The sequence below is a fragment of the Panicum virgatum genome, chromosome 9N (genome assembly GCF_016808335.1).
Source record: "Panicum virgatum strain AP13 chromosome 9N, P.virgatum_v5, whole genome shotgun sequence".
In the NCBI taxonomy this organism is placed as follows: Eukaryota; Viridiplantae; Streptophyta; class Magnoliopsida; order Poales; family Poaceae; genus Panicum; species Panicum virgatum.
In genome coordinates, this window is record NC_053153.1 from 78,449,509 (window position 1) to 78,472,443 (window position 22,935).

The 22,935-nt window shown below is 47.7% G+C and overlaps 4 protein-coding genes across 4 annotated transcripts; 2 read left to right on the forward strand and 2 right to left on the reverse strand.

Annotated features, from left to right (window-relative positions):
* Positions 1–1,782: 1,782 nt before the first annotated feature.
* LOC120687249 (serine/threonine-protein kinase EDR1-like) lies at positions 1,783–9,093 on the reverse strand. The gene is made up of 13 exons (XM_039969238.1): positions 8,448–9,093; positions 6,454–6,876; positions 6,191–6,297; positions 4,795–6,026; positions 4,525–4,565; positions 4,338–4,406; positions 4,119–4,219; positions 3,782–3,860; positions 3,610–3,708; positions 3,462–3,530; positions 3,298–3,347; positions 2,707–2,883; positions 1,783–2,579 (listed from the first exon to the last, which is right to left on the reverse strand). The coding sequence occupies exons 1-13, from the start codon at positions 8,874–8,876 to the stop codon at positions 2,444–2,446; spliced, it is 3,012 nt and encodes a 1,003-aa protein (XP_039825172.1). The 5' UTR covers positions 8,877–9,093; the 3' UTR covers positions 1,783–2,443.
* Positions 9,094–13,198: 4,105 nt separating this feature from the next.
* Positions 13,199–14,126, forward strand: LOC120689591. Its single transcript, XM_039971900.1, has one exon. The coding sequence runs from the start codon at positions 13,380–13,382 to the stop codon at positions 13,854–13,856; it is 477 nt and encodes a 158-aa protein (XP_039827834.1). The 5' UTR covers positions 13,199–13,379; the 3' UTR covers positions 13,857–14,126.
* Positions 14,127–17,516: 3,390 nt separating this feature from the next.
* Positions 17,517–19,768, reverse strand: LOC120689590 (pentatricopeptide repeat-containing protein At5g21222-like). Its single transcript, XM_039971899.1, has 2 exons — positions 19,504–19,768; positions 17,517–19,151 (listed from the first exon to the last, which is right to left on the reverse strand). The coding sequence occupies exons 1-2, from the start codon at positions 19,735–19,737 to the stop codon at positions 18,585–18,587; spliced, it is 801 nt and encodes a 266-aa protein (XP_039827833.1). The 5' UTR covers positions 19,738–19,768; the 3' UTR covers positions 17,517–18,584.
* Positions 19,769–19,965: 197 nt separating this feature from the next.
* LOC120689592 (late embryogenesis abundant protein D-34-like) lies at positions 19,966–21,539 on the forward strand. The gene is made up of 3 exons (XM_039971902.1): positions 19,966–20,564; positions 20,665–20,946; positions 21,039–21,539. The coding sequence occupies exons 1-3, from the start codon at positions 20,211–20,213 to the stop codon at positions 21,210–21,212; spliced, it is 810 nt and encodes a 269-aa protein (XP_039827836.1). The 5' UTR covers positions 19,966–20,210; the 3' UTR covers positions 21,213–21,539.
* Positions 21,540–22,935: the final 1,396 nt, after the last annotated feature.

Genomic DNA, 22,935 nt, shown 5'->3' on the forward strand with positions numbered 1-22,935 from the left:
CCTCACGGCGCAGGGGAAGCAGGGCGCGGATGGACGAGTAGGTGGCGGAGGAGGTGGTTGGGATCAGTGGTGTCACGAATCACGATGAATGGGAGCTACACGACGACGAACTCGAAACGGCTGGCTCAGAGCCGGGTTTAAAGTGCGCTTCGCACAGTTCCTTTCGGCTAAACTGGGCCGGCCTGCACGGGATTTTTCGGGCTTCGGCCCGTTGGATCTTGGTTGTCTGCTGGGGTGGTGAGTGCTTACCTTCCAATGTTGAGATTCGTGTAGCAAGACTCAATCATCCATCTTTTTTTCTCAACCTTAACTTTATCCCACGTGCTCCTTCAATCTTCCTACTACCGTGCACGCCACCCCGCCGCCACCGTCCACGCCCTGTGCCACAGCCGCACACGCTGCCGCCGCACCGCGCGCCCCTACGCCGCCGCCGGCGTGAGGGAAGAAGGTGAGAAAAAATGTTGAGGTTTAACGTTTTCAAAATATTAGTTCAACATTTTTCAAAATCTTGATTCAACTTTTTCAATAAATGGATCATCAACTGGGCATTAATGGACTTCATAGATGAGTTGCAAAGGAGCCTGATCCGGAGGACGCGTGGTGGGTAGGTGTCTGCGTGTGTTGGGTCAGTTTCAATGGTGATTTTATGAAGAGTTTATGCCATTAAAAATACAACATTATTAATTTTGCTGATATGACAAATATGTAGAGGGGCTCATGTCCACTCTTTTCTTCTTACTCCCCTTTTCTTCTTTCTCCCCTCTTCCTCTTCATTGTTTCATCCAAAATGGAAGGGGAGCTTATGGGGGTATCCATGGATCTTCAGGAGGTAGGGGGCTTAAGCCCCTCTTAAAATCTGCCCCCCCTACTCTTCTTCTTTCTTCCCTCTTTCTCTTCATTATTTCATCCAAAAAATGGAAAGGAAGCTTAGGGGGTATTCATGGATCTTAGGGAGGTAGGGGGGCTTAAGCCTCCTATCCCCCTTAGATCCGCCCCAGATGAGAGAAATATGAGTTCCATTATTTGTGAAAGCAGTTTCATCCCCATAAAATCCATTCAGCATGGTTACCTAGTGCAATGAAACCGTGCATTGAGACTGTCCTTAGGTCAGTCTCAATGCATAGTTTCATCACACGGTTACCTAGATCAAAAAATAGGTAAGCGAGCTGGATGAGTTTCATGGGGATGAAACTCCTCTCACATCCCATGAAACTCTCTTTTCTTTTTCCTCATAAATATCCTGCCACATCAGCAAAATTAAATGCCATGAAACTCTCATGAAATTGCGGAAGAATGGGCCGAGAGATTGCTGAAGATGCCACTGGGCCTCGATAACAGCCGGAGCCGGGCTTATATACTGTAGTACAGTAGTACTCAAAGACGTTTTCTTTTCCACTTTTCCTTTTTTTTTTCTGAACGGCTTTTCACAAGTGATTTCAGAATGATATGAACTACATTTGCGTGAAATAAATGTACCTTCAGAATCTCCTTTGCAGAAAAGGAGGGTGCTTTTAGATTTCAAATCACATGACATTTTTGTGAAACAAAAACCGATCCTGGCCTCAAATAATAAAAACGCCCTACTTCCCTATCTCAGTTTTTTCGGATGCTACATATAAAACACAAAACGGAGATTACATTGTTCTACATGAAATTCCATGCACTCCAAAGAGCAAATGGTTTTAGCTGCCACCATGCAGATGAAATGGATGTATTGGCATATTTGTAACATAACTTCATACCATTTTTACATCCCACGGGTGAGATGTGCTCCATGTAAACGAACAATGAATCAGATAGTGTCTGCTTTATTCAGTTCAAGGCACGGGCTAACAAACAACTAATCTAATCATGTGTACAGACACAAATCTTCCAGCACAATAATGAATCCTAAATTCACGTGTTCTGATTGCACAAAGTTACAGCACTTCCAACTTTCAAATATTGCTGCCTTTTGCGCAGCAAGCCAGCAATCCATTTGAGCAGTCAGACACTTCACAATCAGCACAATGAGCTCTCACTGCTTTCCAGAGGGCTCGCACCTGGTTGGATGTACTATTGACCCCGACATAAAAAAATGAGGTACATACTTCCTCCGTTTCAAATTGTAGATCGTTTTAGCAAATTTAGACACATAGTTTGCTACTATATATCTAGAAGACTAGATATAATTTATATCTAGATGCATAGAAAATATTATCTATCTAGATTTGCCAAAATGACGTTCAGTTTGGAACGGAGGGAGTACTCAGCTTCTTCCAATTTCAGTTTGATGGACGGATGGCTCTATACATATTCTGCCGCGGAGGCCTTATCGCGGCAGCAGGACGTCTACCACCTGGGGCGCTCAATCTACAAGGTGCACCCACATTTGTAGACTTTTGGAGAAACACAAACGGCAAGAACAAAAACTACGCACAAGGCAAAGTGGAAGGCCCCCTTCTCAAGGGGTAGAATTCACTGAGATTTCTTGATGAACAGGGGGGCTCTGTGTCTCCTGCTGAGAAGGGGTCACTAGCCTTTGAACAGTTTTCAGAGCACTTGTTAACTGTGAAAATGAAGGGCGCAGATTCGGGTCCCTGGCAATAGACAAACCACATATTAGTGTGCATCTAGCATCAAAAGCCAAATTTCGATTGCCATGACAAAAACATGAGACTTTCTATGACTTTCTATCAGAAAACATTCTGATTTTTTAGAACTCACTTCTGCCAGCATTCGTATATAATCCTTGCTACCAGAGGATCAACTTCCTTTGGAATATCAAGCCGTCTATCCTGGAAGCCAACTGCCCCCACGACTTGCATTGGATTCATCCCACTCCATGGCATTCTAAGTGTTGCCAGTTCCCACAAGATGACACCAAAGCTGTAAACGTCGCACCTGCACAAAATTCGGATGAGTTTAAGATGGTTACTGATTTTAATTAAGGAGACCAGTGAAGATCCTATCATATTACTTCAGCTCTGTAAAGTATAGAAAGGTCTTGATAGAGAACAAATAGAAGCGGCCATTAATTTTTAAACCAACACAACAGATCATGTCTATTGTGCAAATGGTGTATATGAGGTATAAATTATTTGGAGCATGTAGAGCCCAAAACATGAAAAATTCTAAGCAGTATATCACAGTCAACTCAAGGAGTCAAAAAAATGAGCAAAAAAAAACACAAGTGTTCCACGGGAAGATAGACTCATATATCCATGCAAATGCTGTATAACTTCCCACAGAACATCCAGAATGAGAGAGATAGGACTTAAACTAACAGTTAAATGAAAGCATCAGAATACCACTCACTTTTCATTTGATTGTTCATTCCGTAAAACCTCAGGTGCCATCCACTCGGGCTGATTGATGATAGCAAGAAAAATCTCCATTAAGAAATAAACCAGCTAATGTTCCAAGGGAAATAAAGAAGAAAAAATAAGCATGACTGTGGCATCCAGATGCTAGCTACTTACTGTTCCAGCAGTAGATTTGGACGACAAAAACGTACTGTGCTTCAACCGTGAAAGTCCAAAGTCGCAGACCTGTTATATAGCATGCATTGATATGAATGATTATTGGTGGCCAAGTATGAAACTACCAATTGTGAGCAAGAGCGAATACCTTTACATTCCAATTATTGTCAACCAGCAAGTTTGGGGATTTCAGATCTCGATGAACTATTGTAGGTACACTAGTGTGCAGGCAATTCATGCCTTTGGCCTTAAGAAAAAAATAGTCATTAGAATGAGCAGTAAAGAACAAACATATCAATTTATGTGAGATACAACCGTACCACATCAAGGGCCATCTTGATCCTCCGCTTTTCATCAATAAGGCAATTAGGGCGGTGAAGGATCTTATACAAGCTTCCCCTGAGCAAGGACATAATCATGAAACAATGATGAATCATCAAACATGAACCTCTCTAGATATTTTTTTTAATCAACTGGATGAGCACGATTATGTAGAATTTAGCAACTCCAGTATTGCAAGAACCTTTACATCCAATATCATGTACTACTATACAATTATAAGTTGCTAAAAGAACTTTCATTCTGTCTAGACCATGATATTTAATTCACACATTCCACAATATAAACAACTTTGCATAGTAAAGCCAAGTAATATACCTTGGAAGATATTCAGATACAATAGATAAGTTTGGCGGACGTGTAACAGCACCCATAAAGAGAACAATATTTGGATGGCGCAGCCGACGCATAATCCGTACCTTGTCAAATAAAGTACATAAGTATTATCAAACAGTGCAGCAATAGACTGAGTAAAGATGAAAATTGAATGGTGCATTTAGTAAACTCCTAGATAGAAACAGATAAAAGTTCACCTACTTCACTCCTAAACTCATCCAGAGCATCACCATAAAAATCTTGATCCAAGAATTTTTTTACAGCTACTTCCTGCAAATAAACAGAAATTTCACTGCATTAAGTTTCTTTGTGACTTCATTCATATAACATCTTGGACAAATGGCAAAGCTCAAGATACAAACGATAAATGGGGGAATGAACTGCTTACTGTTCCATTCCAGTCAGCGCGGTAAACCTCACCATATGAACCTATTGGAAGGAAGCAATTAAATCAATTGTTTTCTCGCAGAAAACACAAAGATACAATCAAGTTCATGCAACCAGCTCACTCCTACTGAACGAATGAAAAGGCATAGAACCCACCAATGCTACAGCTTGAAATACAGTCTAACATGTTTAAGATTAGTTTCCAAAACCAGCCCGGTTGTTAGTTCAAAGGCAGCAGAGGATATATCAAAACTTGGTAGCAAAAACATACCTAAGCCAATCCTTTCACCAATCAAAAGATCTTCCCAAGGAATTTCACATTCAGACACATCATCAAAGTCAAGCCTCTGTGACCTGACATCCATGTTTCTTGATGGTGCTGATGTGTCCATGAATCTGTCAAGGGGAGATTTTTTTGGATCAGGGAGTAATTTCTTATTTTCCTGCTTTACATCAAGGTTTTCCATGTGTTGCTTTGCTTGATTCTGAACTCTATTCATTGGAACTCTTCCTTCTGCAGGATTACCCCACGGAAATCTTTCCTGTGGTGGTTGAACTAGGCCATGCTGATCGTCCAATCTAGAATTTGTAAGAGCTTTGTCCAAATCACCATGGGCAACCCTTTCAGGAACCTTCCCAGTCTCAGCTGTAGAAGTAATATTCATGGCAGGGGTACCAACCATAATGTTACCATGATTATGAGGCTGCATTGCATATGATGTATCATTACGCAATCCAGCATTAAGACTAGCATTCTTTGCAGCTGGACGTGGCATCTGGGATGATGATGATGATGCGGCATTATTGCCAACATTTCTACGTGCAAATGAATCCTCAACATAATTGTACTGTTTATTGTTGGAAACATCATTGTAAGGAGACCAGTTCTTCATAACTAACCGCTGCTGTGGTCTTCCAGCACTAGGGACTACGTTCTCTCTGCGCTTTTGCAGCTCATTGTTCCTATTATCTGGCCCTTTAAATGCTACTGAAGTTTTCTTGGACTCAATACCCCCAAAAGGATTGAGGTCAGCAAAAAGGTTCCTTGACTCTGGATTTTCATGCACATCTTGAACCCGATTTAAATTCCGTGGATGTTCCCCTTGAAGTACACCTTTCTGCTGGGCTGATGTACCAGCAGAAGTTGAAGGTCCATCTGATTGCTCATGAGACACCAGCATCCATGAATTGTCAAAAATACTTCCAGCAGGAACAGATGATGTGCCACTCGAAGAGGTTTGAGAAGATGTTGCTGCAGCAGCTGTCTCACATCCAGATTTACTATCTGATATCCAATCACCACTGCTAAACAAAGGCAGTTGGCCACCTTTAGTTTCAGGAGGCAATGCACTAGGATCAAGATTAGCATCAATGGAACCTGAAGATCCAACTGCCTGATTCAGGCCGAGTTTTCTATTAGAGTTTAATGAATTGCCCTTCCAACTTAAGATATCTGCTGGAATAAGAGCACCAGGAGCAGCCATCAGATCAACCAAAAACTCCCTACAGAAAAGTCAAAATAATAAAACTACTTAGCAAACAGAGTGGCAACAAATAAGAAACATAGTAAACAGAAATAGCACATAGATAACACACACGGAAGTAACTTTCACTAAGTATCCATGCACCATGCTACAAGCAAAGTGCAATGATCAAAACATAAATACCTTTCATGGTCCATCTTAATTATATTTATAGCATCATCATCATCGCCACCAGTATAATTGCTCCCTTTGACGAGTTTGCATGGAATGCCAACACCATCGGCAAGGATCTGCACGAAGAGGCACAGTACATAGCTGCATCAGTGTGTGCTTCTCAGCTCAACAATTAACAATACAATACTTTTTCAGAAACATCCTAGCTAGCTTTCTTGCTTGCATTCATGCATCATGTGCATGGGAAAGGGAGAGGGATAGAGGAAGGGAACCTTGAAAAGCAGGGCACGGTGACGTGATAGCCCTATCTTGATGCAGCCAATAGGCAACAAACTTGTTTGTAGTGAGGTTCTCAGCTCAGTACTCTTCTCCAACCACCTTGTGAGCATGTCATTGGCGTCCTTTACAGGTCCACCCATATTATCTGTAACAAGCTCAGCAATTCTTTGCACTAAGAGTGCAATATTGGCAACTGGGAAGTCCAACAGGATGCACTGTGCCACTTGCTCCATCTCCTGCAAGGTAGTATCAATGGCACGGTTGATTACAATGACTTCAAAGCCCAGGTCCCCTATGCCTGTTTGGAGATCAGCTAGTGATGGCATCTTCCCCTGCCTAGAGGATTCCATAGAGGAACCAACGATGTCATAGAAACCATCAATAACTTTCTCATGATAATCAAGAAAGTTATAGTCCTGAAAGAAGGTAAAAAAGTCAGAATGGAGTATGAATGTTAAAAGTCAGCCCCCAGACCTCCCCCTCACATGTAGTGATAAATTGACCAATGTATAGTGTTATGATTAGTATTCGAGCTAACTAGAGAAAACAACAGAACAAAGAGACTTTTAATTATAAAAACTGGTCTTCCATGCCCAAGAAGAGCTCCGATAAATAGGAATTTGCAATGAATGCATTGGCTCACCAAATATTTGACTAGCATAAACACACCATACAAAACTTGACAGCATGGTATGATCAAGCAACCTTATATTTGCTGAAAATAAAATACCCCCACCTGATCATCTCCTTCCTTGGCTAACTATGTTTCACCTCCATGGTACACTAGCAAGCATGCATCTTCTTCCTTTTCATATACCTAGGTTTTTCACACCATGGCCAAGCCTAAAAGGCTGTCTATTTTTTGCATACATTTCTCAGGAAAAAATGCCTTTTATTTTGTTATCCTTTCTTTTTTCTTTAGCAGTGTAGTGCTGGGAACAATTCCTCTCTTTCCTAGTAGTTAACACACCAAGAACCAATCCTTTATCACTGTGAATAGCCAAATACATCAATATTTTTTTGCATGCATGCATACAGCCTCTGAATAGTAAGTAGCATTTTCACTTCTTCGTATACCATTCCGGAGTCCTTAACTAAGGTGAATCATAATAGCAAATAAGAAACAAGGTACTACCCCAACACAATGACTTCATTCAAGCACACACCATACATAGCAATCAGCAATGATTCAGAAAATAAGTATTTTAACGGCATCAACATAGCATGTATGAGCGATGGAGCCTATAATTGCTGGCTTCCACAGCAGCCTCAGCCTGGACCATTATATTTCTATGACCTACTAAATAGGAGTACTTATCTGATTGCAAAAGTCCATTAGGACATTTACACGGTCTCCAATATGACACTTTAATTGCAATATCTACAAAAGTATATTATCTTAAATAGAGAGAGTTATATAGTACAAAAGTACTCCCTTCGTTCCAAATTATAGATACATATTCTTTCCTATGTATCTAGACATAGCGTGTATCTAGGTGCATAGCAAATGATATATATCAAGAAAAGCCAAAACGACCTATAATTTGGAATGGAGGGAGTACTTTTTTATGATGAACCTAGTAGCTCCAACCCTGTGTTGACAATCTGTTTGCAACTTAGACATCGATTGTCAAAGCCAAAAGGCTCGACTTAGAACAAAGTATCTTCTAATTCCAATGCTCAGTAGCAAGCATGAAGCTTAAATGTTGTACTTAGCATTTCTTAGCTACGTATTATTTGCCGTGCTGTGAGATGAAGTGAAGCAAAATTGCAAACTAGAGTCACAAAAGGTAATGAAACCAACTAACAGAATTTAAATGTGCATACGAATAGAGAAATCAGATGGTAGAAGATGATTGCCCAATTGGTAAGAATGAAGTGATATCACGATCCTTGGTCCCCATTAAGTCTAGACAGTTGTTGGGTGTAGCAGGGACGGCTTCAACTCAAGTATTATACTATTCATCATCCCGAGTGGAAGGCTCACCCAGTATCGCCGGGAGAGCGAGTCCGCGGTGTGGCCCTCGTCCCGGTGGGCGGCGAAGCGGTCGAGGCTCATGAGCTTGGCCTTCCTGATCTGCTCCCCGTCCAGGTCCCCCAGGCAGTCGCCGTTGGAGGACGCCGAGAGCGCCATCGCCAGCTGCATCTGGAACTCCTCCTCCGACGATATGTAGTCCTCCCCTGCCCCAGCGGCCGCCCCCGCCCCCGTGGGCGTCGCCGCGGCGGAAGGGGGCGAGGAGGAGGCCGTCGAGACCGATAGCGCCGGCGCCGCTCCCGTCCCCGAGGGGGAGCTCGCGGGCGACGGCGACGGCGGCGGCTGCCCTTGCCCCTGCGCCGGCGGCTGCCCCGCCGGGGACGACACGGGGTCGTTGGACCGGTGCTGCCACCTGATCTTGCTCTTGAACAGGTTCTTCATCGCTCCGCCCCCGAACCCTCCCCGCTCCCCGCGATCCCGGCTATCTAGGGTTCGCGTCGCCGCGTGCCGGGCGGTGCGGTCGGCGAAGAGGAGACGACGACTCGTGACGAGGAAGCAACGAACGGGGGCAGGAGGCGAGCGGGTGGGGAACGGGAAGAAGGAAGCGGGGTGAAGTCGCCGAGGGGTGTGACCGCAAAAATGGCGCGGCGGCGGGCTGCTTGCTGGTTGGGTCGGGTCGGGTCGGGTCAGTGCGTGTCTTTGCGGCCTGGCCTGCGGTGCTGCTGGGCTAGGATGTTTTAATTGGGGGCTGGGGTTTGGTGTTAATTACCGAAGGAACCACCGGATTAGTTTACGCGGATACGGGGGATGGGACGGAAATGGAGATCGGGACGTGACTAGGAGGCGGCCGCCGATCGTGGGTAGGGCCCGACCCGACGTCCTGGTTGGTGCGGGGTGGGGCTGCGGGCTGCAGGCCTGTAGCAGCTCTTGTCAAGACACGCGGCCTGTCGCGCCTGGCCTGCGAGTGTCCGAGAGCCCATCCGAAATTCGATTGTTCGAGCCAAATATTGAGGTATGTTTAGTTTCCAAAAAAATTTATATAGTATTTGTCACATCAAATATTCGAACACATGCATAGAGCATTAAATACAGTTGAAAAAATAACTAATTACACAATCTAACTGATTAGCATGAGTCGAATCTTTTAAGGCTAATTAGTTCATAATTGAACATTATTTGTCAAGTACCAACGAAATGTGCTACAGTACCGAAATTCATACTTTTTCACCAACTAAACACACCCTGAATTACTGAGACATTCAGTCCAATAGAATGTATCCAAGGTGATGTTATTTTTCGTGTTGGAAAGAAGGTGGTAACACAGTTGGAAAGATTGCAAGGTGGTGGCCTGCTTCTCTCTCCCTCCCCTTTCGCAATCCACATACGCGTACACAAGTCTCCCTCATTAGGTGCAAATTACCTTGTCAAATCCGTACGGTCTCCTCGGGTTTATTGCAGAGGCTTTCTGTCAGCTTTGATTTGGGTCTTAAAATTGACCAAGTACTAGATAATATGGCTGCCTGACCAGACTACGGTGTACAAGGAAACATCAGAGATCAAAGACGACGTTCAGAAGTCAGGAACCTTTTCGCACGGAGTCAAAGCTCCTGTGTTTCAATCTCCAACCATGCCAAATGTGTTGGTACACTAATAGGTTGCTAAGAGCAACTCCAGCAGGGTCTCTATTTGGATGACTAAATTCACATTTTAGCTATTTTGCTCAAATTTTCATCTCCAGCAGAGCCCCTATTTGGGTGACTAAAACGAAGTGGTGACTAAATTTCCTCTCACACCCCCTCAATTTGGTCACCCTCTACTTAGAGCAACTCCAGCAAGGCTTCTATTTAGGTGACTAAACCCACATTTTAGTTATTTTGCTCAAATTTTCATCTCCAGTAAGGCCCCTACTTAGATGACTAAAATGAGGGGTGACTAAATTTCCTCTCCCACCTCCTCAATTTGGTCACCCACTATTTAGACTACTAAAAATATGGCCCGCCATTTTTTAGTCTATTTAGTCGGTGTTGTTGGAGTAGACATTATATTTTAGGCGACTAAACAAGAAAAGTGGGTGACTAAAATAAGTTTTAGTCATTCAAATTTAGTCACTCTACTGGAGTTGTCTTAGGCTACTAAAAATAGGGCCTGCTATTTTTTTCCTTTTAATTTATTTAGAAGTCTATTTAGTCGGTGTTGGTAGAGTAGAGACTACATTTTGGATGATTAAACTTGGAAAGTGTGTGACTAAAATAAGTTTTAGTCACTCCACCGAAGTTGCTAAAACATATCAATCCGTCCAACAGATACACCTTCCACTTTGGTCGAATGGTTCTTCAGGCCATGTTTGGCTAAGGGTCACATCAAAATTTCACAAAAAGACGAATGACCGCATGCAGTACTAAATGAAGTCTATTTGCAAAACTTTTTTAGGAATGGGTGTAAATTTTCAAGACGAATCTAATGAGCCAAGTTTCATCATGATTGGCTACAGTGATGCTACAGTAACCACACCCAATCATCCTCCCATCGTGCGATCAAAGGCCTCATTGGCTACAGTACCATAGTTGTGGAGATAATTTTGTAATTAGACTTTATTTAATATCCCTAATTAGTGGTCAAAGCATCATTTCTCTTTCATGAAAACGTTTTCACGTCTAAACCAAACATGGCATCAGGTCGGGTGCAGGTGCATTATTCTGCAAACCGGATCTTCGAGATCCGGCGGCCATCATCATCAGGAAGATCCAAGCCTTTGATTAGCCTGAGACAGAGGGGGAGCCCAGCGGTGGTTCAGGCGAAGCTATCGCGGTGGGATGACCGGAAGCTTCGTGCCGAGCGGGGCGGCTGGATGTCTCTGATCTGTGTGAAAGACATCCCAGGGGAGGCCAAGTGCTAGTGTGATTTTTCTCACTGATCCGCGTTAAAACACGACTACGAGATTTGATTGGAGAAAACTCCGACGACATGACAGGCTCTGCATCCATGTCGACGGGCAACCAGATTTTAGTTTCTCTCTTTTTTTTTTTGGTTTTTCAGACGGAAGAAAACGGCCTGGGAGACAGGTGTTCTCCTGTTAACAGAGCCAAACAAGGATGCGTGGATGTAGCGACTAGCGAGGATTCGATGAATATCTAGGTTCCAGGAACAATTGTGCGATGGCGAAATCCACATATATGCAGCGAGTTTTCGCCTGTTAATTGTCAGTTTAACACGTCGTCATGATACGATGCGTGAATGTACTCCCAGGTGACATGCCGAGAGACGACCTGACCTGAGAAAACACAATCATGTTAGGGTCTTCGCTTTAGGTGCTTATTTTACATACTATGCGCATTTGATGTGTTAAAAGTCATTTCACATTACAATGGACCAACGTTACACGGGTGCAGTGGAGTAACTGCGAAAAGAAAACAGAAAGGTGATAGTAAATCAAGTTAAAGTCGACAGTCGCACAACCCTTTTACAACACAACTCAAAAGATGAAATTGAAAAAGGAAAGAACAAGAAGAACCAGCTTCTCCAACAGAGATCAGAGTGTGTACATGGTGACGCACGAAGTACTAGCAAAAGAACAGCCAGCAGCAACACAAGCTGCAGTCTCGTATTATAAAATCTGGAAAAGAAAAGAAAGCTTACCAAACTTATCACTCGTGCGATTACGGATGCATATTATCCAGACTAGATAAGCTAAACAAGTGTGAGCTGACGCGACACCAAACCCTATGTACGGCGCGGCGCTTCAGATAAGATAAGCTCTGCGCCGCACTAACGCACACCCGGGTGTTTAGTTCCCAAATTTTTTTCTACAATATCCATCACATCGAATCTTCGGACACAATCATTAAATGTATTTAAAAAATAACTAATTACACAGTTTAACTGAATAGAATGAAATGAATCTTTTAAGTCTAATTAATTTATAATTAGATATTAATTATCAAATAACAACGAAATGTGTTACAGTACCCAAAATCAAACTTTTTCACCAACTAACCCCCCAACCTGAGCAGCCGGTATTTGTATTTCTTTTTGATTTTTGAAAGTAAGTACCTAGTATTTCAGCTGGTACAGGGACATGACACCATTCCTTGACGACACCATACGTGATGACAGACCAGGTGCCTTGCCTGACCTGCAAAGGCGCTGAGCCGTATCTGACGCTCCAAAAATACCTTTCATACATGCAGGACAAGCATTGCCTGCACCACAAGTCGCTTGCTCTGCAGTCTGCACCACAAAGGAGGGGAGTGGATTGGATTCCTGCAGGCGCGTGAAGCTATTTTCCACGCCGCTTTCCGTGCCAGCATCGCGTACCCTGGCCTGAATTAGACCTGACCTGGTATTACTCCCGGTCATGAGTGGTTAACAACCACCGCGATCAAGATGGCAAAAGCGACGTCTCCGGAATCCCTGTCCTGAAAGGAACACACGGACACCAAAGAGGATTGGGCGATTGGCCTCTGAATTCTGAAACCGTTGGAGGCAGCCCCATGTTTCTCCATTTCTTCGTCAGGATCGTCGGGAAACGCCAATACCGCTGCCTTATCTTGGGAGCCCACGCCGTGACGTGCCCACCCGCCCCCCGCACCAGCACAGCACTCCAGCAGCCACTGGGATCGGACAACAAACAGGCGCAGGCACCGGCAGAGAGCAGACACGCACACCGTGCCGGTCTCCCTCCTCCGATCACGTCCCCAAAGACTCCAATCTCCCATCTTTTTTTCTTTTCTGATGACTCCCCGTCACTCCCCCGAGCTTATCTTCCTTCCCTCCACGTCAAGAACCTTGTGACACCTCCTCAGCCTTTGGCCTCTTGATACCCTATAAATCGCATCCTCCCTCACCTGTCCAAATACCAGCGAGAGCAGAGGAGACACCACGAAAGGAACCCGAGAGAGGGGGAAAAAAACTTCGGTTTTGGAGCTCTTGGCTTGTTGCGAGCACATGAGGATCCACCCAGCAGCAGCAGCTCCCGCCGGCGGCAAGAAGGACCTCCGCCGGCTTCCGCACGTGTACAGCAAGGTGCTCGAGCTGCTGCTCCCGGCGGACACCGACGTCGAGGTGTTCGAAGGCCCCGACGCCTTCCACTTCGTCGCCGCCGGTGCGCGAGGCGCCGGCGTGGTGCAGGTGCGCACCGTGAGGATCCACCCCGGGGTTACCAAGGTAGTGGTGCAGGCAGGTGGCGCCGGAGGCGCTGAGGAGGCTGGCGCCGACGACATGGAGCTCGACAGGTGGCGGTCCCGGCTGCCCGAGGCGAGTCGTCCGGCGATGGCGGTGGCTGGGTACGTCGACGGGCAGCTCGTTGTGACAGTTCCAAAGGGGCGTGAAGGCAGCGAAGGCGCCGATGCCGGGCAAGGTGAGGTTACCTGGAGATGCTGCAGCGGAGGAAAGATTAGTGGAAGACTGGTGGTTGTACAGTAGTAGTAGAGAATATATAGTGCGTTGGTCGTCATCTAATCAAAATCTAGTACTATGTAGTAATGTCTTGCCATCTTTGTTTTTTTTCCTGAAGATGGGCTGTTTATTATGTTACTTCCCTGGCCTGGTTTTAGCATCAGAGATGTTTCATGAGCGATACCTTCCGGCTGGTTCTTAAGCGTATAGAAACAGCTATTGTAAATTCTCTTTGATTTCCTTGAAATCAAATGTAAATTCTAGATGGACCAAAGACTCTTGAGATAGCCTTATCCTTGTCTAGGTGTGCCCACTTGATGCAAGTTGGATTTTATCGTGGTAGATAAGGTCTGGTGGAGCATAATGTGTAGACCAAATCTGTCAGTTACTGTTCCTGAAGGTCAGGTGCAAAAAGTGGACCACTTGGTAGTTGCTGCATGTCACATGGATTCATCAAATCTCTCCATTTTAATGGCCCACAGTTTACAGCCTATTGTCTGTTAGTCCTATCTAAGATAATCATTCTTGACTCTACAAGGCTGCATGATAGAAGTCATGAAAAAAGGAGGAGGAAACGGTTATAAGATCCCCCATATGAACAAGGAAGCGCTCGAGGTTGCAGGAATGCTTCCCAATAGCCTTAGCATCGATCGTGAGCTTTATCATGCTGTCCTACAACAATTGTATGCTGCATAATGGGGGGAGAAAGAAGGATATGTCTTTTGGTGCACATATTGCTGGTTCATGAGAGGGGACGAGAGAAGGTTATGTCTTTTGGTGTAGATATCGCTGGTTCATGAGAGGGGAAGAGAGAAGGATATGTCTTTTGCTGTAGATATCACTTGGACAAGGTGGACTAGGACTAGGACTTTTGCTGGATATATTTTGTATATTGCAGCCTAGGCATTTGGAAGTGGCTGCACAACTCGTTTGCATGTATATGCAATCATATTTTGTAAATGATTAAACTGTCCCGGCACAATGACCATGAATTATGTTAGACCTGTTACAACATCCAGTTTATTTGTTTGGACTTTGGAACAATAGTAGTATTAGTATCTGGCCATTCCATCACACATTTGCAAGGATTGAAATAAGTCACAGTTGTTTGCATTGAAATACACAGAGTTAACACCACCATCACTAAAGCACGTCAACATATAAACAAAAGCATCATCCAATCGACTACCACATTCAACTATCCTTGCTATTGGTACTAGCATCATCTATTCTACAGAGCATCATCCAAAAGAGGTCACATTACTTTGGAAGCTATGGCCATGAAGGATAGATGTAGTCGATTACCCATTTGATGAAGGCACTTAGACAGAACTGTCGTCAGAGCGCTGACGGTTGCACACCAAGTCAGTGGAGGTCCCCTTCGTAGGCACAAGATCGAGCCAGTGGCGGCCGCCAAGATGGAACTCCATGGCATCGTGCATAGAGACGATATCCTCATTAGGAATGACCGCAGCACAATCCCAGGCCGGAGATGACATTTGTTCAATAGCTTAACACGTGTACTAGATGTTTTGGTGCATTAGGATTTAAGACCCAATATGTGGGCATCTCACTGTCACTAATTCTTAATAAATTAGGTGGTGCTCACAACCTGTTAACCTACTTTCATCTGGACACTGGGTTTTGTGTGGTCATGAATTTTATGGTTAAAATCAAGTAATAAATACCAAAATTTCTATTGAATTTCTAAGTATAGAAAGCAAAGTGATTTTACCCACAACCCGTGCACTGATGTACTGATTGTATAGGTAAGCAGCGGCCGGCCAATGGATTTCATCCTTCTAGAAAGAATCATTATCACACAGCAGTGTTCAGTGCTTTAGCTTAATACGGATATATACACAGTTGCATACATGATGCACAGACCAAAACCAACAACTTGGGTGGTCCATTTGATCCCCTCTTGTCCATCATGCTGTAGACGCTTTACCAAACTGGGTTCCTCTTTTGTTAGGCAGGATTCTTTAAACTAGTATCATTGCTTGTTTTCCGTTCACCTTTCTGCCAGCTGTTTGGTGTTCTTTGTATCACAACACCTTTCCCATTGTTTGCAACTAGAGCTGAAATTTGTGAAAATAAGTACACTTATAGTATCACCAGTGAAAGAAAAGATTTGTCAATTGAAAGTGCCTGGTATATTCGTAATTCAATCCTCTTGTGGAACTTTTGACTTTTGCAGCATGTTCTGCCAGTCAACAGTGCATGTATTAGGTTGCACTTTTCTCAAGGAGAATGATAAAGAATGATTTTAAATTGTGCAGGAATTGCTATTCATCCAGAGTATTCTGGTATCACTGACTGATTGACCTATCATAATTTAATCAAGTTGCGGATGAAAGTGAGTGGCAAATGTATTGTGACTGAAACTTACAGAATATCAGGTGATCACTGACTTCAGCTAGTTAAAATACTCCCTCCGTCCCTTTATATTAGCATTTGGAGCACTTGAAAAATTTTCCCATAATATAAGCACTTGGGGTGTCTTGTGGGCCCCACACGGATTCCCCATAAAAAAATCTGCGGACTTCACCTTTCCCCACCCACCCCGCACCTCCGTCCCCTTCCGGCCTTCCAGCGCTGCACGAGCCCACCCCACCGATCCCGCGGTCAAGGCCGGCGGTGTCGCGCCCCTCCGCCACCAGAATCTCCCCACCCACCGCTTCTCATCGATCTCGTCCTCCCCCATGGAAGAGACGAGTGCAGAAGAGTGCAGGCGCCGGCGAGGAGAGCGCTACTGGCGGCAGGTTTTTGCGCGGCGGCGGCGGAACGAAGCCTTCGTGCGGCGGTCTAGGGCTGTCGCGCGACGTTGGGGTGGTCGGGAGGCGGCGATGCGTCGTGCTATGGCGGCCTTGGCGTGGCACCCTGCCGAGGACGCGGAGGTGCCGCTGGCGCTAGTCCTAGATCTGGAACCACCGTCTGCGGGAGTCGCGGCGGCGTCAGCGTCAGCGGCGGTAGGCGCGGCTGCGGCGGCGTCCGCGGCTGCTGCGGCTGTGTTGCCGGCGGGCGCAGGTGTGGCAGCGGCGGCTGGGGCGTCAGGCGCGGGCCTTGCTGCGGCCACGGCGGCTCCGGCTAATGCAGAGCCGACAGGAGCTTCTCCGGCCTGGGATTGTGCTGCGGTCATTCCTAATGAGGATATCGTCTCTATGCACGATGCCATGGAGTTCCATCTTGGCGGCCGCCACTGGCTCGATCTTGTGCCTACGAAGGGAACAAATGTCATCTAGTAACATTTCCTTTCGTAAAACGAGGTCAGGGAAATGGAGATCATATCTATATACTCGGCTCCGACTATGGATCAAGGTTTGTTCTAATTTCACATAGGCTACTGATCACCAGTTTGAGTAAATATGCACATGGAGCCAGCATGGAAATGACACAATCATTCACAGAATGGACCAGTTACTAAATGAATAAGGCGCAAAATGAGTCTTGGTGTCCTATCCTGACACATTTTATCTCTAATGTACAAAGTGAGTTGGGAAAATCAGATTTGCTTCATTGAGATAATCAGCCATACAGCCATGAGCCCATCTTATCTTCCTAGTGGGTCGATGAAATCACAGGGTTTGACACTAGCAGAGTGTATCGTATCTTGTCTACTTCAGTTCGTTGATTACTGTGAGCCACAGGACTGAAGGATGCAAGCAAATTATTCAAATTCCGGAATATGACAAAAGAACATTCATTATATAGAACTGGGTACCATTTCATTGTAGAAGGAGAAGAGGATTCATACAAACCAACAACAACAACAGCAACAACAACAACATAACCTTTTGTCCCAAGCAAGTTGGGGTAGGATAGAGATGAAACCCAAAGAAGCAAAGGTCATGGTGCCTGAACCGTGACCTTTGTGTCTTTGGGTAACAAAATAAAAAAGAAATGTGCTAACACCTTGGGAGGCTAGATATCACATACATACCTAATGACAAGTCAGGTGGCTACAGCTATTATCTCAACTATCCCATTGAGCTTTATAAATAACACCTTCTGCAACCTCAGCAGCCTCTAATATCAGCGGAATCTTGGCCAAAGAACTTTGATATTTGTGCAATAATAAGCATAACATTCTGAAAAATTTTATGCTTCTCATATGTCCAGCTGTGCACATGCAACATCAATAGTCTGACATCATAATTTATCTGAATCTGATATCTTTCTCATGTCAAACACAGAACTGGCCAAAGAACTTTGAGTTGGACTGCATTGAAAAAAACATTTAACCCATGATTTCATTTTCCTGGTTCAATGCACTTCAGGCTTCTGGAATTATTGTTGTAGAACGTCATAGAGCACACATAGTTATCCATGAGCTCATGCAAACCCAGCTTGCCTCATATCATTTGTGGTCGAATCAAGTTTTTCATGTAAATCAAATTTCCGATATCCAGCAACCAATATATCATATGTAGACCTCTTCATCTTGAAGAAACTTCGAATGCGATTTAAGAACAAATCCAACCTATCAAATTCCTTTTGGCGAAAATAAGAACAGATTATGACCTCAACATCCTCTGGGCACATAAACATCACACCATTGTCCAACATCCGGGAAATCGCATCCTCCATATCTGCTAATCGATCCGCCTTGGCATACAACCTGATAATTCCATGGTGCAGTTGTGTTTCAGAACTGAAGTGTGTTCCCTTTTGTATTAGGGCAAGCAGCTGCTCCATTTCATCTCCATCTAGGCATATTCTTGTTAACCTCCCAACTGTAGCTTCGTTCAACTCCTAGTTGCCATCACTCACACGTTTTAAAAAGTCTCTTACTGTGTTGGCCTGCTCTTTTCTAGAAACTATCTCAAGATTGGCCTCCAAAATAGTAGAGTTTGGCTTAATCCCCAAGGAAGTCATTTCCTCAAACACCGTTTTGGCATCATCTAGCATGTTCAACCAAACAAACCCTGTGATCAAAGATTCAAAAGCTTGAATACTTGGAGTAAACCCAGCATTCTTTGCAGCTATGTACCAGCTCATCATCGCATGACCACTTCCAAGCAGCGAAAATGTTGATATGAATGCATCGTACGTATTGGAATCAGGCTTGCAACCATCAATGCCTTCCATAGCCTCATATAAAGTCATTGCGGAGAGGAGATCTCCGACCGACAAGAAAGTGTTAACAAGAGCATTGAAAATGCTAGTGTTCAGATGAACTCCCTGCGCCTCCACGCATTCAAAGACTCTCATTGCAAGTGCTGCATTCCTTGTCTGAGCACAGAATCGGATTATCGTTGAGTAGGGCTCGCAATCATGAATCTCTTCCTTCAGTAGCTTCTCTAGCTTCCATTCCAATACCTGATCCAATTTTCAAACGCATACCATGTTAGTTGGCGGCATTAAATTTCTCTGTTTCCATATGCACAAAAAAAAAAACCCTTAAAAATCTCAGACATGCGTTTTTGCGAAACGAACTGATCACATCGGCATTTCAAAGGTTAGACCTTACATTATATAACCATGTATCAAAGGCTCACATGATAATAGGCTAGGAATGCTAGTGATACGCATCGCTGACCGCATCCTGATCCGTGTGCAAACAGGAATTTCCTTCTGCCGCTGGCCCGCAGCACTAAAACGAGCGCTTAAGTGAACCGAAAACTAGCTTGGCTGAAGAGACTAACGAGTAAGGGGGAGGGAGGCGACTCACGAGGTGCGCCTTGGTCGGAGAGGACGCGCGAAGGAGCGCGGCGGCGAGGGGCTCCCAGAAGCCGCCGTCACGGTGCTGCGCCGAGGAAGCAGCCTCCTCCACGGTCGCCTTCACGCGGCTCTCCGGCTCCAAAACCAACCGAGCCAGTAGAGTTCCGTCCGCCCCACACACCGCTGCGGCGGCCGCAGTCCCCATCCCGCGCCACAGGCGCCGGCGAGCGGCGGCGATAGCCATCGATTGCTCGCGGTCGGTGGCGGCGGCTGACGGGCCTGACGGGTGTAGTACTAAGCAGGCCCAGAGAGGAGGTGCCACGGACTTCCAGATGAGCCCATCTTAGGATTCTACCGCAGTTCGGCCCGCTAGTAAAAGCCCCCGCTGCTATTGGCCCATTTCTCACCGCAGCCAAACCGCCGCCTGGCGCCTGGCACGCGTCGAGCTTCGTCGAGCCGGCCAGCCCTTGGGCACGCGCCACATGGCCACGCAGCCGCGACGCGCCTCCTCTTGCTCGCCTCCATGTCTCCGGCCTCCGCACACATGTCCCTCCTCGAGCTGCACGGCCGCCGCATATAATGGAGACGAGCCGATGCCCCCGCCGGACAGTGAAGCCAAGTCAAACATCGGTGCACGTCGCTCAGTTTAGTTTCCGGTTGGTGATAGATACTACTACACTACTGACAACTCCTAGGTAGCTACTAGAGTGTTCGAGAATGAGCCAGGAGCAGCCGAGGAGGCCGTCCGACCAGCAGTCGGCCGGCGGCGGCGGCGGCGAGCAGGACGCCGTCCGCTACGGCGACGTCTTTCCGGCGGTGAGTGGCGGCCTCGCAGAGAAGCCCATCGCGCCGCAGGACGCGGCCACGATGCAATCGGCGGAGAACCTCGTGTTCGGGCAGACGCTCAGGGGCGGCCCCGCCGCCGCCATGCAGTCCGCGGCCACCACCAACGAGCGGATGGGCATCGTCGGGCACGACCAGGCCACGGACGCCACCGCCGTGCAGGGCGTCACCGTCTCCGAGACCCGCGTCCCGGGCGGACGCATCGTCACCGAGTTCGTCGCCGGCCAGGTAAAAGTTTCTTCTGCACACGCCTTTCTGTCTGTCCGTGTGCACGTGCAAGCAAGCAGCACAAATTTTTACAAGCAAGTCTTGCGTTGTGCGTGCGCAGGCTGTTGGCCAGTACCTCGCGAGGGATGATGCCGCCGGTGCTGGCGTGGCGGGTAACACGAAGGTGACGATCGGCGAGGCGCTGGAGGCGACGGCGCTCGCCGCGGGCGACGAACCGATGGAGCGCAGCGACGCGGCCGCCATCCAGGCGGCGGAAGCAAGGGCCACCGGGCTGGACGCGAACGTCCCCGGCGGCCTGGCCGCGCAGGCGCAGTCGGCCGCGGCGGCCAACGCGTGGGCGGAGCGCGACGTGGACAAGACCACACTCGGCGACGTCCTCGCGGTATGCTTCTTCCGTTGTTTCTGTTGGTGCGGCTGATCCTCGAATCACGAGGTTAATCAAGCGGTCGATTTGGCGTGTGCGTGATGATGCAGAACGCGACGGCGCAGCTGGTGGCGGACAAACCGGTGGAGAGCGCCGACGCGCTGAGGGTGGCCGGCGCGGAGAACCGCAACAGGGGCGACGGGACGGCGAGGCCGGGGGGCGTGGCCGCGTCCATGGCCGCGGCCGCGCGGCTCAACCGTGACGAGGCGGTCTGGGATCAGTGAAGCGCGCGCCGCGAGTCGTCGTGCAGCCATGAAGTGAAGACACTGTGTTCAGGAAGAGAACCGTGCGTGTATCGATCCTTGGGTTAGGCCCTGTCGAGTCGCGTCGAGTCTCTTTGTGTTCCGTGCAGCGCGCTCCACGCAGCTGAGAAGTTTTTTTTTTTATCACGTGTCAAATGTCGTGTGTCTCTAGAAAGGAGTTTGCCTCGACAGTACCAGCCGAGTCCTGGTGTCGTGCGATGTAAGACCCGCGTCAATGTCAATGTTAAGTTGTCAGTGCAAAACTGCAAATATCTTTTGCTCATGTAAGAGGAGTTCAGTTCCTGTCTTGATCTTGTGATACAGAACCACACGGGGCAGAGAGAAGTGCATACAGAACCACGTCTCGCACAATCGCTGTCAAGAGTGGCGTCGCCGGCGAGCGTCACCCGCAGTTGCAGCACCCCCGGCGTCGCCCCTGCGAGGAGCAACGGAGCACAGAAGGGAAAAGGCGAGGCCAGGACGACTAGGCTCCATTCCATTCACCAGGGTTCGGTAGTGAGTGGTTCACCACCCTCCGCAGTTTGTTCGCGCAGGCCCTGCTTGGTAGGCGTTGCTGTTTTTCTGTTCTAGAGTCTAGACACCCCGGGCAAACGTCGACCAGTGGAATTGGAGATGCAGCGGGAGCTACTACCGTCAGGCTCCATCCACAGGGCCTGGTGTTTTTTTTTTTTGCGACTCACAGGGCCTGGTGTTGGCGGCTGCGATTTGCATACAGCACAACGTCCTGCCTTTCCTACTACTGTGTATGCTGACGCCGACGCGGGCGCGGAGAGTCGCCATCAAGGCCGACGCGACGGCGAGTGGGCCAACTGCTCGCTGCTCCAAACAGGGTGGCCACGGCCGAGGGGGTCCGGCGAGCCGCATGGGGGTGGCGTGGCGCGTGGCGGCCGCGCACGCGCGGAGGTAGGCCGGGCCGGACCCGTCGTGCACGCGTACGCCAAGCCCACGGGGGATCGTCGATCGGGGCCGCGTCGGCGTCGCGCGGGACAAGGACAGGCACGGAGCACGGATCCCCTGCCTGTTCCGTACCCCGCAGATCGCCGGCTGCCAAGCTCGTCGGAGTCGGCCGGGGTGACCCCGCCGTCGCCGTTGCATCAAACGATCGAGGCGTTCACGGAGCCCATAGGCCGCACAGGTCGTCGTAGCCGCGCAGCGAGGCTGCCGGCCGGGTGCCTGCAGCGTTTGGGCGGCTCCAACTCCAATCGGGGTGTGGACTGGAGTGGAGCAAGCGGCCGAGACGGCGCTTTTATTAGCGCGCGCGAGCGGGTGGCGCCGTGGCGGCAGCCAGCCAGCCCGGCAGCCCCGCGCGCATGTGGCGGCGTGGCGTCTCCGCGCGGCGCGTGAGGCGGACGCTACGAAACAAGCCGAACCCGCCCCCGCGTCCGGATGCGGCCGGCCACGGCCACGGGTGGTCGACATCGACCGCGCCCTGCCCTGCCCAAAAAAAAGAAGAAGAAAGAATCACGTACGGCGGCTTGCGGGGGATCGGGTGGGTGGACGGAGGGCGGCCGCGCGGAACACGGATCGTGTCTCCGTGCGTTTCCTCCGCTCCGCGGCTCTCCGATCTCGCCGCGTCCGGTGCCCGACTTAGCCGGCCGCGCGGTTGGGGGCGCTGGCTAGCTACCTAGTGGGACGCTCGTGCTCGTGCATCGACCGGCTCCGGGTGGTGCTCGCGCACAGGGTG

Coding starts and splice junctions, on each gene's coding strand:
- LOC120687249 (XM_039969238.1), bottom strand. CDS start 8,876: ATGAAGAACCTGTTCAAGAGCAAGATCAGGTGGCAGCACCGGTCCAAC. Junction 6,877..8,447: donor CGCTCTCCCGGCGATACTGG/GTGAGCCTTCCA, acceptor ACCTTCTTTCAG/GACTATAACTTTCTTGATTA. Junction 3,348..3,461: donor CCAAATCTACTGCTGGAACA/GTAAGTAGCTAG, acceptor ATCATCAATCAG/CCCGAGTGGATGGCACCTGA.
- LOC120689591 (XM_039971900.1), top strand. CDS start 13,380: ATGAGGATCCACCCAGCAGCAGCAGCTCCCGCCGGCGGCAAGAAGGAC.
- LOC120689590 (XM_039971899.1), bottom strand. CDS start 19,737: ATGGCTATCGCCGCCGCTCGCCGGCGCCTGTGGCGCGGGATGGGGACT. Junction 19,152..19,503: donor CTCCGACCAAGGCGCACCTC/GTGAGTCGCCTC, acceptor AAATTGGATCAG/GTATTGGAATGGAAGCTAGA.
- LOC120689592 (XM_039971902.1), top strand. CDS start 20,211: ATGAGCCAGGAGCAGCCGAGGAGGCCGTCCGACCAGCAGTCGGCCGGC. Junction 20,565..20,664: donor CCGAGTTCGTCGCCGGCCAG/GTAAAAGTTTCT, acceptor GTGCGTGCGCAG/GCTGTTGGCCAGTACCTCGC. Junction 20,947..21,038: donor CACTCGGCGACGTCCTCGCG/GTATGCTTCTTC, acceptor GTGATGATGCAG/AACGCGACGGCGCAGCTGGT.